General features: G+C 49.2%; 1 protein-coding gene across 5 annotated transcripts in view; it reads left to right on the top strand.

The window, feature by feature from the left end:
- Positions 1 to 14,775, top strand: part of LOC110519381 (methionine-R-sulfoxide reductase B3, mitochondrial) — a 44,702-nt gene that overhangs the window by 15,409 nt on the left and 14,518 nt on the right. For 2 of the 5 annotated variants that reach the window (XR_005038478.1, XM_036956680.1), the window contains exons 2-5: positions 467 to 607; positions 10,169 to 10,277; positions 13,371 to 13,448; positions 14,540 to 14,568. Coding sequence is in view for 4 of the 5 variants with exons in the window: in XM_036956680.1 (XP_036812575.1) it covers positions 505 to 607; positions 10,169 to 10,277; positions 13,371 to 13,448; positions 14,540 to 14,568 (319 nt within the window). In the remaining variant the exon portion in view is untranslated. Of the gene's footprint in view, positions 1 to 466; positions 608 to 1,361; positions 1,564 to 10,168; positions 10,278 to 13,370; positions 13,449 to 14,539; positions 14,569 to 14,775 lie in introns of those variants that run through there. The other 3 variants (XM_036956683.1, XM_036956682.1, XM_036956681.1) reach the window with 3 other exon arrangements.

The following is a 14,775-nucleotide window of genomic DNA, read 5'->3' on the forward strand; positions in this document are numbered from 1 at the left end:
ACACACACTCATACACCACACACACTCACACACCACACACACTCACACACCACACACACTCACACCACACACCACACCACACACCACACCACCACACCACACACACACACCATACCACACACCATACACCACACACACTCACACACCACACACACTCACACCACACACCACACCACACACCACCACACCACACACCATACACCACCACAACACAACACACACACAGCAGGTAAAGCCTTGCTTAATAATCACATCTCCAGATTCACCACTAGATGTCCCTCCCTCCACACACTAACTCACTGTGCCCTCACACACACACGCTATCAATCTCTCTGTATCGCCACGACAGCTTGCTTTGTAACCTGTGAGGTCCTGAAATATGTGGCACTGTCCAACATCACACACACCACGCTCCTACTCAGCTACAACCCCCTCCCCCCCTCTCTCTCTCTCTCTCTCCTTGTAGCTTGGTCTGTCTTTCTCTGATTGTGTGCCTGCCCTGCCATGGCTGTCCTGCTAAGGCGTGTGGGCCGTGTGGCTCTACAGTTCTCCCTGAGACAGACCAGGACCACCCCCCAGAAGGCCCTGCTCATAGCCACTCTTCTAGGTAGAGTAACCACTCCTTGACTATGTCATAACCCCCGGTTAGAGGGACTGGGTGGGGGTAGAATCAGATGATGTCAGTCTCATCACACCCCAGTCCCCCCCCCCCCCCCGTGCTACAGCCAGCGCAAATAGAGCTCCACAATGGAGCCGTCATAATACCCAGAAAACCTAGCGGTCAAACAGGGAAAAAGGTTCCAATTGTTTTGAAAAATGAATTGTTTTGAAACATTATATGATACTTAACCAGGTAGTGTCCAGAGGGTAAAGACAGACATGCATCACATTATGTGGTACTTAATGTAAATAATCTACCAATAATAATGACATTTCTGTATATTCCTGTAGTAATAATGGACCCTAACATTCTGGATCAATGTCGTCCTATAACTGTCATCCTCACCTCTGGGTCAACTTGGGTCAACTTCAAATGGAGGGGAATATTTCATTCTGGATCAATGTCTTCAACATGGCCTCTGTCCTTCAAGGCTCTGTGTGTCTGTCTGTCCATTCTCCTCTTGTCTGTTAACCAATCGTCTTACAGCATCAGCCCTGTTAACCAATCGTCCTTCAGCATCAGCCCTGTTAACCAATCGTCCTTCAGCATCAGCCCTGCATGAAAAAGGTGGGACGTCGGTCGGTGGATGGATCAGACCCGTCTGTCTTTCCGTCTAACAGTGTACAGTGATTGAAATGTGACCTTTGACCTACGTGTTGTTGTTTCTCTCTCTCCCTCCGTCCCTGCCCCTCTCTCTCAGCCTGAGTAGCATAGCCCCCCATCCCTCCCTACATCCCTCCCTCCTAGACAAGGTGTGTCAGTCGGGCGTGTCCTCTCTCTCTCTCTCCTCCAATCAGCAAACAGGAGCAGCCAATCAGAAGCAGCCATGTCGGGGTTCAATCTGCTACACCTGATCACCAATGCCAAGCCTGTTACTCTGAAGCCATGTGGGCTCCCTTCAGGTTGAGCTGGGCGCTGTGTGATGTGATGTGCTGTGCCTGTCTGCTGTGCTCTGCTCTGCCCTCTTCTGGTTTTTAATCTCCTTGAGATGTGTGATGTTTTTATGAAGGGTGTGTGTGATGATTTTTTTGTTGTTGTCTCCTGCCGAAAAAAACACTCCCCACCTACATTAGTATTTATGAAGTTAATATTTGATCATTATTGTAGCATTGAAGTCCTTTTTCATAGGATGTTTACAGCCGGCAGGTTTATTTACCATCTATAATAAATACATTGTAAATATTAAAATATAGAGATACAAAAGGTATTTATTTGAAAGATTGGTGATTGTGGTGTTTTACTGCAGTTTGGCAATAACAACCCTTCTCACATTCTGCTCAGCCGTCTCTTCTCAGCTACAAACCCCCCCCCCCCCCCCCCTCCCCCGCTCATCCGTCTCTTCTCAGCTACAAACCCCTCGCTGCCTTTTCAGTTGGTTAATGGAATAACTCACTGCTCTTCTCAGCTACAACCCCCTCTCTGCCTTTTCAGTTGGTTAATGGAATAACTCACTGCTTGTCTTCCTTTTAGCGTCTAACAGACTGTGTTGTTTTTCTTTTTAAATGCTGTTTCTGCTTGACTAATGTCAACTTCTTTTATCCAGAGAGATTTGGTTTTAGACGGCTAGAAAACACACATGTACTTGTCTAATGTCAGAGGTTTAATATGGCTCTGTTAGTTTATTGTTTATACATTAGACAGGTTTCAGAAGCCTGTTTACCTGTTTAATTCCTCTGTGACCTGACGTTGTTGAATGGTCTCATTTCATTCGCTGTTTTGTGGCTACAAATACCCTTAAAGGATTGCTCACAGTCCTCGATGAAATACCACACTGACGCTCTGCTCGGTCTGGCTCCACACAGAGACCACACTGACGCTCTGCTCGGTCTGGCTCCACACAGAGACCGCACTGACGCTCTGCTCGGTCTGGCTCCACACAGAGACCACACTGACGCTCTGCTCGGTCTGGCTCCACACAGAGACCACACTGACGCTCTGCTCGGTCTGGCTCCACACAGAGACCGCACTGACGCTCTGCTCGGTCTGGCTCCACACAGAGACCGCACTGACGCTCTGCTCGGTCTGGCTCCACACAGAGACCGCACTGACGCTCTGCTCGGTCTGGCTCCACACAGAGACCACACTGACGCTCTGCTCGGTCTGGCTCCACACAGAGACCACACTGACGCTCTGCTCGGTCTGGCTCCACACAGAGACCACACTGACGCTCTGCTCGGTCTGGCTCCACACAGAGACCACACTGACGCTCTGCTCGGTCTGGCTCCACACAGAGACCACACTGACGCTCTGCTCGGTCTGGCTCCACACAGAGACCACACTGACGCTCTGCTCGGTCTGGCTCCACACAGAGACCACACTGACGCTCTGCTCGGTCTGGCTCCACACAGAGACCACACTGACGCTCTGCTCGGTCTGGCTCCACACAGAGACCACACTGACGCTCTGCTCGGTCTGGCTCCACACAGAGACCGCACTGACGCTCTGCTCGGTCTGGCTCCACACAGAGACCGCACTGACGCTCTGCTCGGTCTGGCTCCACACAGAGACCGCACTGACGCTCTGCTCGGTCTGGCTCCACACAGAGACCGCACTGACGCTCTGCTCGGTCTGGCTCCACACAGAGACCACACTGACGCTCTGCTCGGTCTGGCTCCACACAGAGACCGCACTGACGCTCTGCTCGGTCTGGCTCCACACAGAGACCGCACTGACGCTCTGCTCGGTCTGGCTCCACACAGAGACCACACTGACGCTCTGCTCGGTTTGGCTCCACACAGAGACCACACTGACGCTCTGCTCGGTCTGGCTCCACACAGAGACCACACTGACGCTCTGCTCGGTCTGGCTCCACACAGAGACCACACTGACGCTCTGCTCGGTCTGGCTCCACACAGAGACCACACTGACGCTCTGCTCGGTCTGGCTCCACACAGAGACCACACTGACGCTCTGCTCGGTTTGGCTCCACACAGAGACCACACTGACGCTCTGCTTGGTCTGGCTCCACACAGAGACCACACTGACGCTCTGCTCGGTTTGGCTCCCACAGAGACCGCACTGACGCTCTGCTCGGTCTGGCTCCACACAGAGACTGTTTGGGTTGGGAGAACCACCTAGAAGGAGGGAGAGATGGAGGGGGGGAGAGAGAGGGAGAGAGATGGTGGAAAAGGAGGGAGAGACAGACAGGTGGACGGAGGGAGGGAGGGAGGGAGAGATGGAGGGAGAGAGAGGGGGAGAGATGGTGGAAAAGGAGGGAAAGACAGACAGGTGGACGGAGGGAGGGAGGGAGAGATGGAGGAGAGAGAGAGAGAGACCGATGGTGGAAAAGGAGGGAGAGACAGACAGGCGGGAGGGAGGGAGAGATGGAGGGAGGGAGAGAGAGAGATGGTGGAAAAGGAGGGGGAGAGAGGGAGGGAGAGAGAGAGATAAAAAAGAAGGCCGAGGGAATGAGAAGCCATAAGTTTGACAAGTTAAAATAAGCAAGCGGGATAGCAGAGAACAAACCTTGCTTACAATTAGGAAACAATATTTACACTTGAGGTTGAAAAGCCAGGAAGTCTGAGAAATGTGCTAATTTGGAAGGTTGACCCCCAGCTACATCAGAGCAGGGACCAGGCTACAGTCACAGGGGATGCATTCCAGGGGTCCTCCCTAATGGCACCCTATTCCCTATATAGTGCACTACTTTTGACCAGAACCTATGGCACCCTATTCCCTATATAGTGCACTACTATTGACCAGAGTCCTATGGCACCCTATTCCCTATATAGTGCACTACTTTTGACCAGAACCTATGGCACCCTATTCCCTATATAGTGCACTACTATTGACCAGAGTCCTATGGAACCCTATTCCCTATATAGTGCACTACTATTGACCCGAGTCCTATGGAACCCTATTCCCTATATAGTGCACTACTATTGACCAGAGTCATATGGAACCCTATTCCCTATATAGTGCACTACTTTTGACCAGAACCTATGGCACCCTATGGTGCCCTTAGAGGCCACATTCCAAGACGAGTTCTTTATTGGCTCTCAGAAGACACATGGAAACAGTGGTCGTTTCCCTCATTCACTTTCATCTCGGTAGGACCTCGTCCTTTGGGGCGGCAGGTAGCTTAGTGGTTAGAGCATTGGGCCAGTAACCAAAAGGTTGCTAGATCGAATCCCCGATCTCTCGAATCTCCGAGCTGACAACGTACAAATCTGTCGTTCTGCCCCTGAACAGGCAGTTAACCCACTGTTCCCAGGCCGTCATTGAAAATAAGAATTTGTTCTTAACTGACTTGCCTAGTTAAATGAAGGTAAAATGTTTTAATTCACTACACCCCTTCCCAAAAAACAGAGGGAGGGAGTACACCATCCCCCCTTACCCCACTCAGTCAGTCAGTCAGTAGGAGGGCACCCTCTACCATCCCCTTACCTCACACAGTCAGTCAGTAGGAGAGTACCCTCTACCATCCCCTTACCTCACACACAGTCAGTCAGTCAGTAGGAGAGTACCCTCTACCATCCCCTTACCTCACACAGTCAGTCAGTCAGTAGGAGAGTACCCTCTACCATCCCCTTACCTCACACAGTCAGTCAGTAGGAGAGTACCCTCTACCATCCCCTTACCTCACACAGTCAGTCAGTCAGTAGGTGAGTACCCTCTACCATCCCCTTACCTCACAGTCAGTCAGTAGGAGAGTACCCTCTACCATCCCCTTACCTCACACAGTCAGTCAGTCAGTAGGTGAGTACCCTCTACCATCCCCTTACCTCACAGTCAGTCAGTAGGAGAGTACCCTCTACCATCCCCTTACCTCACACAGTCAGTCAGTCGTGGAAGAACATGGAGGCAGTCCTGTTTCAGTTTAAACCAACATTCCACACACACACACACACACACCAACCCCCTTCCTAGTTCACCCCCTTGTGCGTAAAAAGTAACTTTCCCCCCACAGGACATAGAAAAGTGGGCATCAATGGAGTCCATTCACTTCCCCGCCTTTAACGTCCCCTTGTATTTTCTCCATTCATATGGTTTCAATCTAACAGGCAGGAATTCTCCACATAGTCCACATGAGAAGAACCACCCCTCCCTCCCTCCCAAACCACACACACACACACCTCCTCCCCAAAACCTGAAACGGGAACGACCTCACCGGCAGCCAGATTCCTGCTCCGCACGGGGAAAATCCCAACGTTCCAGAAATGGAAAAACAAAGTTACCTAAAAGTTCCTTTTAAAGAAACGACAATGGTTACCGACGCCCCGGCAGCACACTACGGCTGCATTCAAAACGCCATTTACTGTTCCCCGTACAGCGCCCATAAAGGCGTCGTCATGCTTCCCATTCCGAAAAAAAAGTTGTGAAATGTTTGTGCTCATGTTATGACAATGATTGCGTGACGTTTTTTTGTTGTTATCGGGCTTCGTCAAGGGCTGTTTCGTACACACTTCTTTCCCCTCTCGAAGCAAGTCGGAAGTTCAGGAGCTGAAGTCGACATCCCTTTGTCATGTCATTGGTCAACAGAATGGATTCTTCAATGAACTGTCATGTCGTTGGTCAACAGAATGGATTCTTCAATTAACTGTCATGTCATTGGTCAACAGAATGGATTCTTCAATTAACTGTCATGTCATTGGTCAACAGAATGGATTCTTCAATGAACTGTCATGTCATTGGTCAACAGAATGGATTCTTCAATTAACTGTCATGTCATTGGTTAACAGAATGGATTATTCAATTAACTGTCATGTCATTGGTTAACAGAATGGATTCTTCAATTAACTGTCATGTCATTGGTCAACATAATGGATTCTTCAATTAACTGTCATTTAACGATAGACTAATTGTTTTCACGCTCATTTTTTTTTCCACATGAGAAAATACTGCAGCAAACTGTTTTAGATATAAAATTGTGCGACTAAGATCTCCTCGTTAAAATTAATGACAGATTTCTTGTTACTCAACATGACCAACGGTATGTGGACACCTGCTCGTGCAACATCTCATTCCAAAATCTTGGGCATTAATATGGAGTTGGTCCACCACCTTTGCTGCTATAACAGCCTCCACTCTTCTGGGAAGGCTTTCCACTAGATGTTGAAACATTGCTGCTATAACAGCCTCCACTCTTCTGGGAAGGCTTTCCACTAGATGTAGGAACATTGCTGCTATAACATCCTCCACTCTTCTGGGAAGGCTTTCCACTAGATGTTGGAACATTGCTGCTATAACAGCCTCCACTCTTCTGGGAAGGCTTTCCACTAGATGTTGGAACATTGCTGCTATAACAGCCTCCACTCTTCTGGGAAGGCTTTCCACTAGATGTTGGAACATTGCTGCTATAACAGCCTCCACTCTTCTGGGAAGGCTTTCCACTAGATGTTGGAACATTGCTGCTATAACAGCCTCCACTCTTCTGGGAAGGCTTTCCACTAGATGTTGGAACATTGCTGCTATAACAGCCTCCACTCTTCTGGGAAGGCTTTCCACTAGATGTTGGAACATTGCTGCTATAACAGTGAGGTTGGGCACTGATGTTGGGCGATTAGGACTGGCTCACAGTCGGCGTTCCAATTCTTCTCAAAGGTGTTCGGTGAGGTTGAGGTCAGGGTTCTGTGCAGGCCAGTCAAGTTCTTCCACACTGATCTCGAAAAAATCATTTCTGTATGGGCCTCCGCTTCATGCTAAAACAGGAAAGAACCCTCCCCAAACTGTTGCCACAAAGTTGGAAGCACAGAATCGTCTAGAATGTCATTGTACGCTGTAGCGTTAAGATTTTCCCTTCACTGGAACTAAGGGGCCTGAACCATGAAAAACAGCCCCAGACCGTTATTCCTCCTCCACCGAACTTTCCAGTTGTCACTATGCATTGGGGCTGGTAGTGTTCTCCTGGCATCCGCCAAACCCAGTTTCGTCCGTCGGACTGCCAGATGGTGAAGCGTGACTCATCACTCCGGAGAATATGTTTCCACTGACTTTTACCTCCCTCCAGCCGACGCTCGGCGTAGCGCACGGTGATCTTAGGCTTGTGTGCGGCTGCTCGGGCCGTGGAAACCCATTTTCAGGAAGCTCCCGACGAACAGTTATTGTGCTGAAGTTGCTTCCAGAGGCAGTTTGGAACTCGGTAGTGAGTGTTGTAAACGAGGACAGATTATTTTTACGCGCTTCAGCACTCGGCGGTCCCGTTCTGTGAGCTTGTGTGGCCTACCACTTCACGGCTGAGCCGTTGTTGCTCCTAGACGTTTCCACTTCACAATAACAGCACTTACAGTTGACCGGAACAGCTCTAGCAGGGCAGAAATCTGACAGACGGACTTATTGGAAAGTTGGCATCTTATGCCGGTGCCACGTTGAAAGGACGTTCTACTGCCAATGTTTGTCTATGGAGATTGCATGGCTGTGTGCTCGATTTTATACACCTGTCAGTAACGAGTGTGGCTGAAATAGCTGAATCCACTCATTTGAAGGGTTGTCCACATACACTATACAAAAAAGTGTCTTAGAATAATTGTGACTATGTTGAGGAAGTGTATACTGGCTAAGGCGTGTCAAGATGGACAAAACCGTACTATTGTCTATTTTTTCTCATTTTTCAAGCAAAGGTCTTTTTTTAAGGGACTATGGCGAGCACGCTTGTTTGGTTGGATAAGGCACCAGCCGAACCGAAGCATGTAGGAGCCTTAAGACTCTGGTCTAAAGTAGTGCACTTTGTAGGGAATAGGGCTCTGGTCTAAAGTAGTGAACTATATGGGGAATAGGGCCCTGGTCTAAAGTTGTGAACTAAATAGGGAATAGGGTGCCATTTTGAGATGCAACCCTACTAAGGACTCAGCAGTGATTTCCTTGCAGAAGAAGGCTGTGACGATGGTGATGGTGATCAATGGAGGAGATGAAGGAGGGGGAATGAGAAGGCATCATACAATGTTAGGAAATTACCATCCAGTTTCAGCCTGTCATTATAAACCTGCAGTCAGCGACGTCTCCTTAACAAAATGGCGTACTGATGGACATCTAGCTCCCCTGTCCCGCCTCTCATCTAGCTCCCCTGTCCCCTGTCCCGCCTCTCATCTAGCTCCCCTGTCCCGCCTATCATCTAGCTCCCCTGTCCCGCCTCTCATCTAGCTCCCCTGTCCCGCCTATCATCTAGCTCCCCTGTCCCGCCTCTCATCTAGCTCCCCTGTCCCCCCTCTCATCTAGCTCCCCTGTCCCCTGTCCCGCCTCTCATCTAGCTCCCCTGTTCCGCCTCTCATCTAGCTCCCCTGTCCCCTGTCCCGCCTCTCATCTAGCTCCCCTGTTCCCTGTGCCGCCTCTCATCTAGCTCCCCTGTCCCCTGTTCCGCCTCTCATCTAGCTCCCCTGTCCCGCCTCTCATCTAGCTCCCCTGTCCCCTGTCCCCTGTTCCGCCTCTCATCTAGCTCCCCTGTTCCCTGTTCCGCCTCTCATCTAGCTCCCCTGTCCCGCCTCTCATCTAGCTCCCCTGTCCCGCCTCTCATCTAGCTCCCCTGTCCCGCCTCTCATCTAGCTCCCCTGTCCCGCCTCTCATCTAGCTCCCCTGTCCCGCTTCTCATCTAGCTCCCCTGTCCCGCCTCTCATCTAGCTCCCCTATCCCCTGTCCCTCTCATCTAGCTCCCCTGTCCCGCCTCTCATCTAGCTCCCCTGTCCCCTGTCCCTCTCATCTAGCTCCCCTGTCCCGCCTCTCATCTAGCTCCCCTGTCCCCTGTCCCGCCTCTCATCTAGCTCCCCTGTCCCCTGTCCCGCCTCTCATCTAGCTCCCTGGTCCCGCCTCTCATCTAGCTCCCCTGTCCCGCCTCTCATCTAGCTCCCCTGTCCCGCCTCTCATCTAGCTCCCCTGTCCCGCCTCTCATCTAGCTCCCCTGTCCCCGGTCCCGCCTCTCATCATCTCGGGTTAACCCAGAACTGAAACCTTGAGTACATTTGGGGTCACAAGCTTTGACTTTTACATATTCTCTGTCCACTAGAGATTTTTACCTAGACTATATTTGAGTTGTTAGCTTTGTGGAATCAGTCTGGTCTGCTCCAGGACATGCTTTGGCTGTAGCACCACCCCCCCCCCCCACACACACACACACACACTAACTGTAGAGAAGTCATGATCAATGCAAAAACAGTGGTCAGTTCCAGGCAAGAGTCAAGTAATTACAATCTAAAAACCAAAGTTTTCATTCACACACAATTGTATGACATTTAGTTTAATGTTGATGAAGTGATGAACGTGTGCTCGTCTTGCCTGGAACCTGAGTGATATGAGAGCAGTGCCTGAGCATCTTGTTTAGACAAGGGAGTGTGATGAGTAGCTAGGGTCCTGAGTTTCTCCTCACCTGGGAAAACTCCTGGCCCTAGTGGTGATGATTTATAAATAATGATGAGGGACTAGTAAAGGCAGAAGGGGTCAGGGGGGAGACAGAACGGAGGAGACGCATCATCCCTCACCACCCCTCCCTCCCTCCTGATCACAGTAGTAGTTCTGAGACCCTCCCCCTGACCACAGTAGTGGTTCTGAGACCTTAACTCTTCCCTTCTCCTCCTATAGGAACCTGCCGGACCAAGAAGACATGGCCCAAGTCCTTCTCTCAGGAGGAGCTGAAGAAACGTCTCTCCCCCATTCAGTTCCATGTCACCCAGGAGAAAGGAACAGAGAGGTATAGCCCCCCCCCCCTTCTCCAAAGCCTACAGTATGGGACGCCCAAAGCCTACAGTATGGGACCCCCAAAGCCTACAGTATAGGGACCCCCAAAGCCTACAGTATAGAAACCCCCAAAGCCTACAGTATAGGGACCCCACAAGCCTACAGTATAGGGACCCCAAAAGCCTACAGTATAGGGACCCCCAAAGCCTACAGTATAGGGACCCCCAAAGCCTACAGTAAAGGGACCCCCAAAGCCTACAGTATAGAGACCACCAAAGCCTACAGTATAGAAACCACCAAAGCCTACAGTATAGGGACCCCCAAAGCCTACACTATAGGGACCCCAAAAGTCTACAGCCTACAGTGCATTTGGAAAGTATTCAGACCCCTTGACATTTTCCACATTTTGTTACGTTACAGCCTTATTCTAAAATGGGTTAAATAGTTGTTTTCCCTCCATCTACACTCAATACCCCACAATGACATCACAATACCCCACAATGACATCACAATACCCCACAATGACATCACAATACCCCACAATGACATCACAATACCCCACAATGACATCATAATACCCCACAATGACTAAGCAAAAACAGGTTTGTAGAAATGTTTGCAAATGTATAAAAAAAAAAAATATACTGATATCACATTTACATAAGTATTCAGACCCTTTAATCAGCACTTTGTTGAAGCTCTTTTGGCAGCGATTACAGCCTCAAGTCTTCTGGGGTAGGACGCTACAAGCTTGGCACACCTGTATTTTTGGAATTTCTCCCATTTTTCTCTGCAGATCCTCCCAGAGTTCCTGAGCGCTCTGGAGCAGGTTTTCATCAAGAATCTCTCTGTTCTTTGCTCTGTTCATGTTTCCCTCGAACCTGACTAATCTCCCAGTCCCCGTCGATGGAAAAACATCCCCACCAGCATGATGCTGCCACCACCATGCTTGACCATAGGGATGGTGCCACCACTATGCTTCACCATAGGGATGGTGCCACCACCGTGCTTCACCATAGGGATGTTGCCACCACCGTGCTTCACCATAGGGATGGTGCCACCACCGTGCTTCACCATAGGGATGGTGCCACCACTATGCTTCACCATAGGGATGGTGCCACCACCGTGCTTCACCATAGGGATGTTGCCACCACCGTGCTTCACCATAGGGATGCTGCCACCACCGTGCTTCACCATAGGGATGGTGCCACCACCATGTTTCACCATAGGGATGGTGCCACCACCGTGCTTCACCATAGGGATGGTGCCACCACCGTGCTTCACCATAGGGATGTTGCCACCACCGTGCTTCACCATAGGGATGCTGCCACCACCGTGCTTCACCATAGGGATGCTGCCAGGTTTCCTCCAGACGTGGCTTTTGGCATTCAGGCCAAACAGTTCAATCTTGGTTTCATCCGACAAGAGAATCTTGTTTCTCGTGGTCAGAGTCTTTAGGTGCCTTTTGGCAAACTCCAAGTGGGCTGTCATGTGTCTTTTACTGAGATGCTGTCCTGAGGTGCTGTCCAGAAGGACAACCATCTCCACAGAGGGGCCCTGAAGCTCTGTCAGAGTGACCATCGGGTTCTTGGTCACTTCCTCTGACCAAGGCCCTTCTCCACAGATTTCTCAGTTTAGCCAGGAAGCCAGCTCTAGGAAGAGTCTTGGTGGTTCCAAACTTCTTTCATTTAAGAACGAGGGAGGCCACTGTTCTTGGGGACCTTCAGTACTGCAGAAATGTTTTGGTACCCTTCCCCAGATCTGTGCCTCGACACAATCCTGTCTCTGAGCTCTTTCATGGCTTGGTTTTTGCTCATGACATGCACTGTCAACTGTGGGACCTGCCTTTCTAAATCATGTCTAATCAATAGAATTTACCACAGGTGGACTCCAATCAAGTTGTAGAAACATCTGAAGGATGATCAATGGAAACAGGATGTACCTGAGCTACATTTTTGAGTCTCATAGCAAAGGGTCTGTAAATGCTTATGTAAATAAGTTATTCCTGTTATATTTTTGCAAAGATTTCTAAAAACTTGTTTTTGATTTGTCATTATGGGTTATTGTGATGTCATTATGGGGTATTGTGATGTCATTATGGGGTATTGTGATGTCATTATGGGGTATTGTGATGTCATTATGGGGTATTGTCACGTCATTATGGGGTATTGTGATGTCATTATGGGGTGTCGTGTGTAGATTGATGAGGAAATTGTTTTATTTGAATCCAACTTTAGAATAAGGCTGTAACGTAACAAAAAGTCAAGGGGTCTGAATACTTTCCAAATGCACTGTACAGTAAAGGGCCCCCCCCCAAAAGCCAACAGTATACAGTCCACTGACCCCAGTAGTTGGAAGAGGGAGGAAAGTCAATCAAGTCAATTCATTTAGGGGGGTATATATAGTGTACAACAATAAGCATTTCTGTAATCACCAATGAAAGGGAAAAGATGTGTAAGAATTATTGCGTAATTATAGTAATTAAGATACGTGATTTTTTTTTTGATGTTGTGTGTGTCATTTTTCCCCAAACGCAACGTTCCAGAACATTCCTGTGTCACATCGACATTAAAGCTTGGCTGGCGTATCCTAACGGTCCTAGCTGGGTCCACACTAACCCGTCTTTAGAGGCTGCAGCGTGTCTAGGCAGTCGGCAGCAAAACTGTTGTTTGCTGTAAAATAAGGGGGAATTCTCAAAATGGGACCATATTCCCCAATGGGCTCGGTCAAAAACAGTGTTCTATATAGGGAATAGGGTGCCATTTGGGCTCTGGTCCAAAACACTGCTTTAAATAGGGAATAGGGGGCCATTTGGGCTCTGGTCAAAAACACTGCTTTATATAGGGAATAGGGGGCCATTTGGGCTCTGGTCCAAAACACTGCTCTATATAGGGAATAGGGTGCCATTTGGGACACAAAGAAGAAACTCAGTGACACTAGTCTCCACCCATGATGTTCTTATTGAGGCGCATTGGGCCTATGGCTGTTATTATGCGGTTGTCTTAAGTTGACTGCACTAACCGTTGCTCTGGATAAATGACTAAAATGACTTGCCTGGCCTGTACGAGTGTAACTAGTGCGTTGATCCATCTCCCCCCCCTCACAGTGCCTTCAGAGGGGAATACACTGAATATAAAGAGGATGGCATCTACACCTGTGTCGTCTGTGGCTCCCCGCTGTTCAAGTAAGTTCTTAGAATGTCGGTGACATCATTACTGTATCCACACTTCTTATCTCCTTCTGACTGGTCTAACCTTCCTCTCCTCAGAGCTAGTTTAGTCCCTTCTAGTCTCTCTCTGATTTGGTTAAAGAGGCACTGTCCCTCTTAGTCCCTAGTCTCTCTCTGATTGGTTCAAGAGGCACTGTCCCTCCTCTTAGTCCCTAGTCCCTGGTCTCTCTCTAATTGGTTAAAGAGGCACTGTCGCTCCTCTTAGTCCCTAGTCTCTCTCTGATTGGTTAAAGAGGCACTGTCCCTCCTCTTAGTCCCTAGTCTCTCTCTGATTGGTTCAAGAGGCACTGTCCCTCCTCTTAGTCCCTAGTCTCTCTCTAATTGGTTAAAGAGGCACTGTCGCTCCTCTTAGTCCCTAGTCTCTCTCTGATTGGTTAAAGAGGCACTGTCCCTCCTCTTAGTCCCTAGTCTCTCTCTGATTGGTTAAAGAGGCACTGTCCCTCCTCTTAGTCCCTAGTCTCTCTCTAATTGGTTAAAGAGGCACTGTCCCTCCTCTTAGTCCCTAGTCTCTCTCTGATTGGTTAAAGAGCCACTGGTCCCTCCTCTTAGTCCCTTGTCTCTCTCTGATTGGTTAAAGAGCCACTGGTCCCTCCTCTTAGTCCCTAGTCTCTCTCTGATTGGTTAAAGAGCCCCTGGCTTGTCCCGGCAGTGGCCTGTCTGACCCATTTTAAAGGTTAACTGTAGCATCCACCGAGCCTCGTTACCAGGTCGCCTGTTTCCCTCCGCAACACACAGAGCTTCAAAGACAACCGGACAGGAATTACAGCTCGGGTAGTCTTACAGAGAGAGACACCCGCGCAAATAGGACACACACACACACACACAGCCTCGTAGCTTAGACCCTATGTTCCCATTGGAGACGGTTTGGGAAGAACATCCCATGTAATATCAAGGAGAGGAGAAAACACCATTTTATTTATCTTTATTTATTGTATTATTGTTGTTGTTGTTGTTGTACTTTTGAAGTGCCTGCTGCTTGTTTGTATTGTTTTTTGAGTTGAGAGAAAAGAGACTTTGTCTAAAATCCGCCGTCTCCCTTTTTGCAGGTCCGAGACCAAGTTTGACTCTGGATCAGGTAGGTTTGATGCAGAAAACATTTTAACCCTCACACGTTATCCCATGACTTCATCTGGCACCGACCAACCGCCTCACAAGTCAAGGCAACGCCGAGGACGAGTCACGTTGTCTTGTTTCCCTTCACTTGCTTCATGGCAAAATACATGGTAGAATATACCTTGTTTTGAGTCCCAAATGGCACCTTATTCCCTATTTAGTGCACTAC

Source organism: Oncorhynchus mykiss, chromosome 21, assembly GCF_013265735.2.
Source record: "Oncorhynchus mykiss isolate Arlee chromosome 21, USDA_OmykA_1.1, whole genome shotgun sequence".
NCBI classification, from domain to species: domain Eukaryota; kingdom Metazoa; phylum Chordata; class Actinopteri; order Salmoniformes; family Salmonidae; genus Oncorhynchus; species Oncorhynchus mykiss.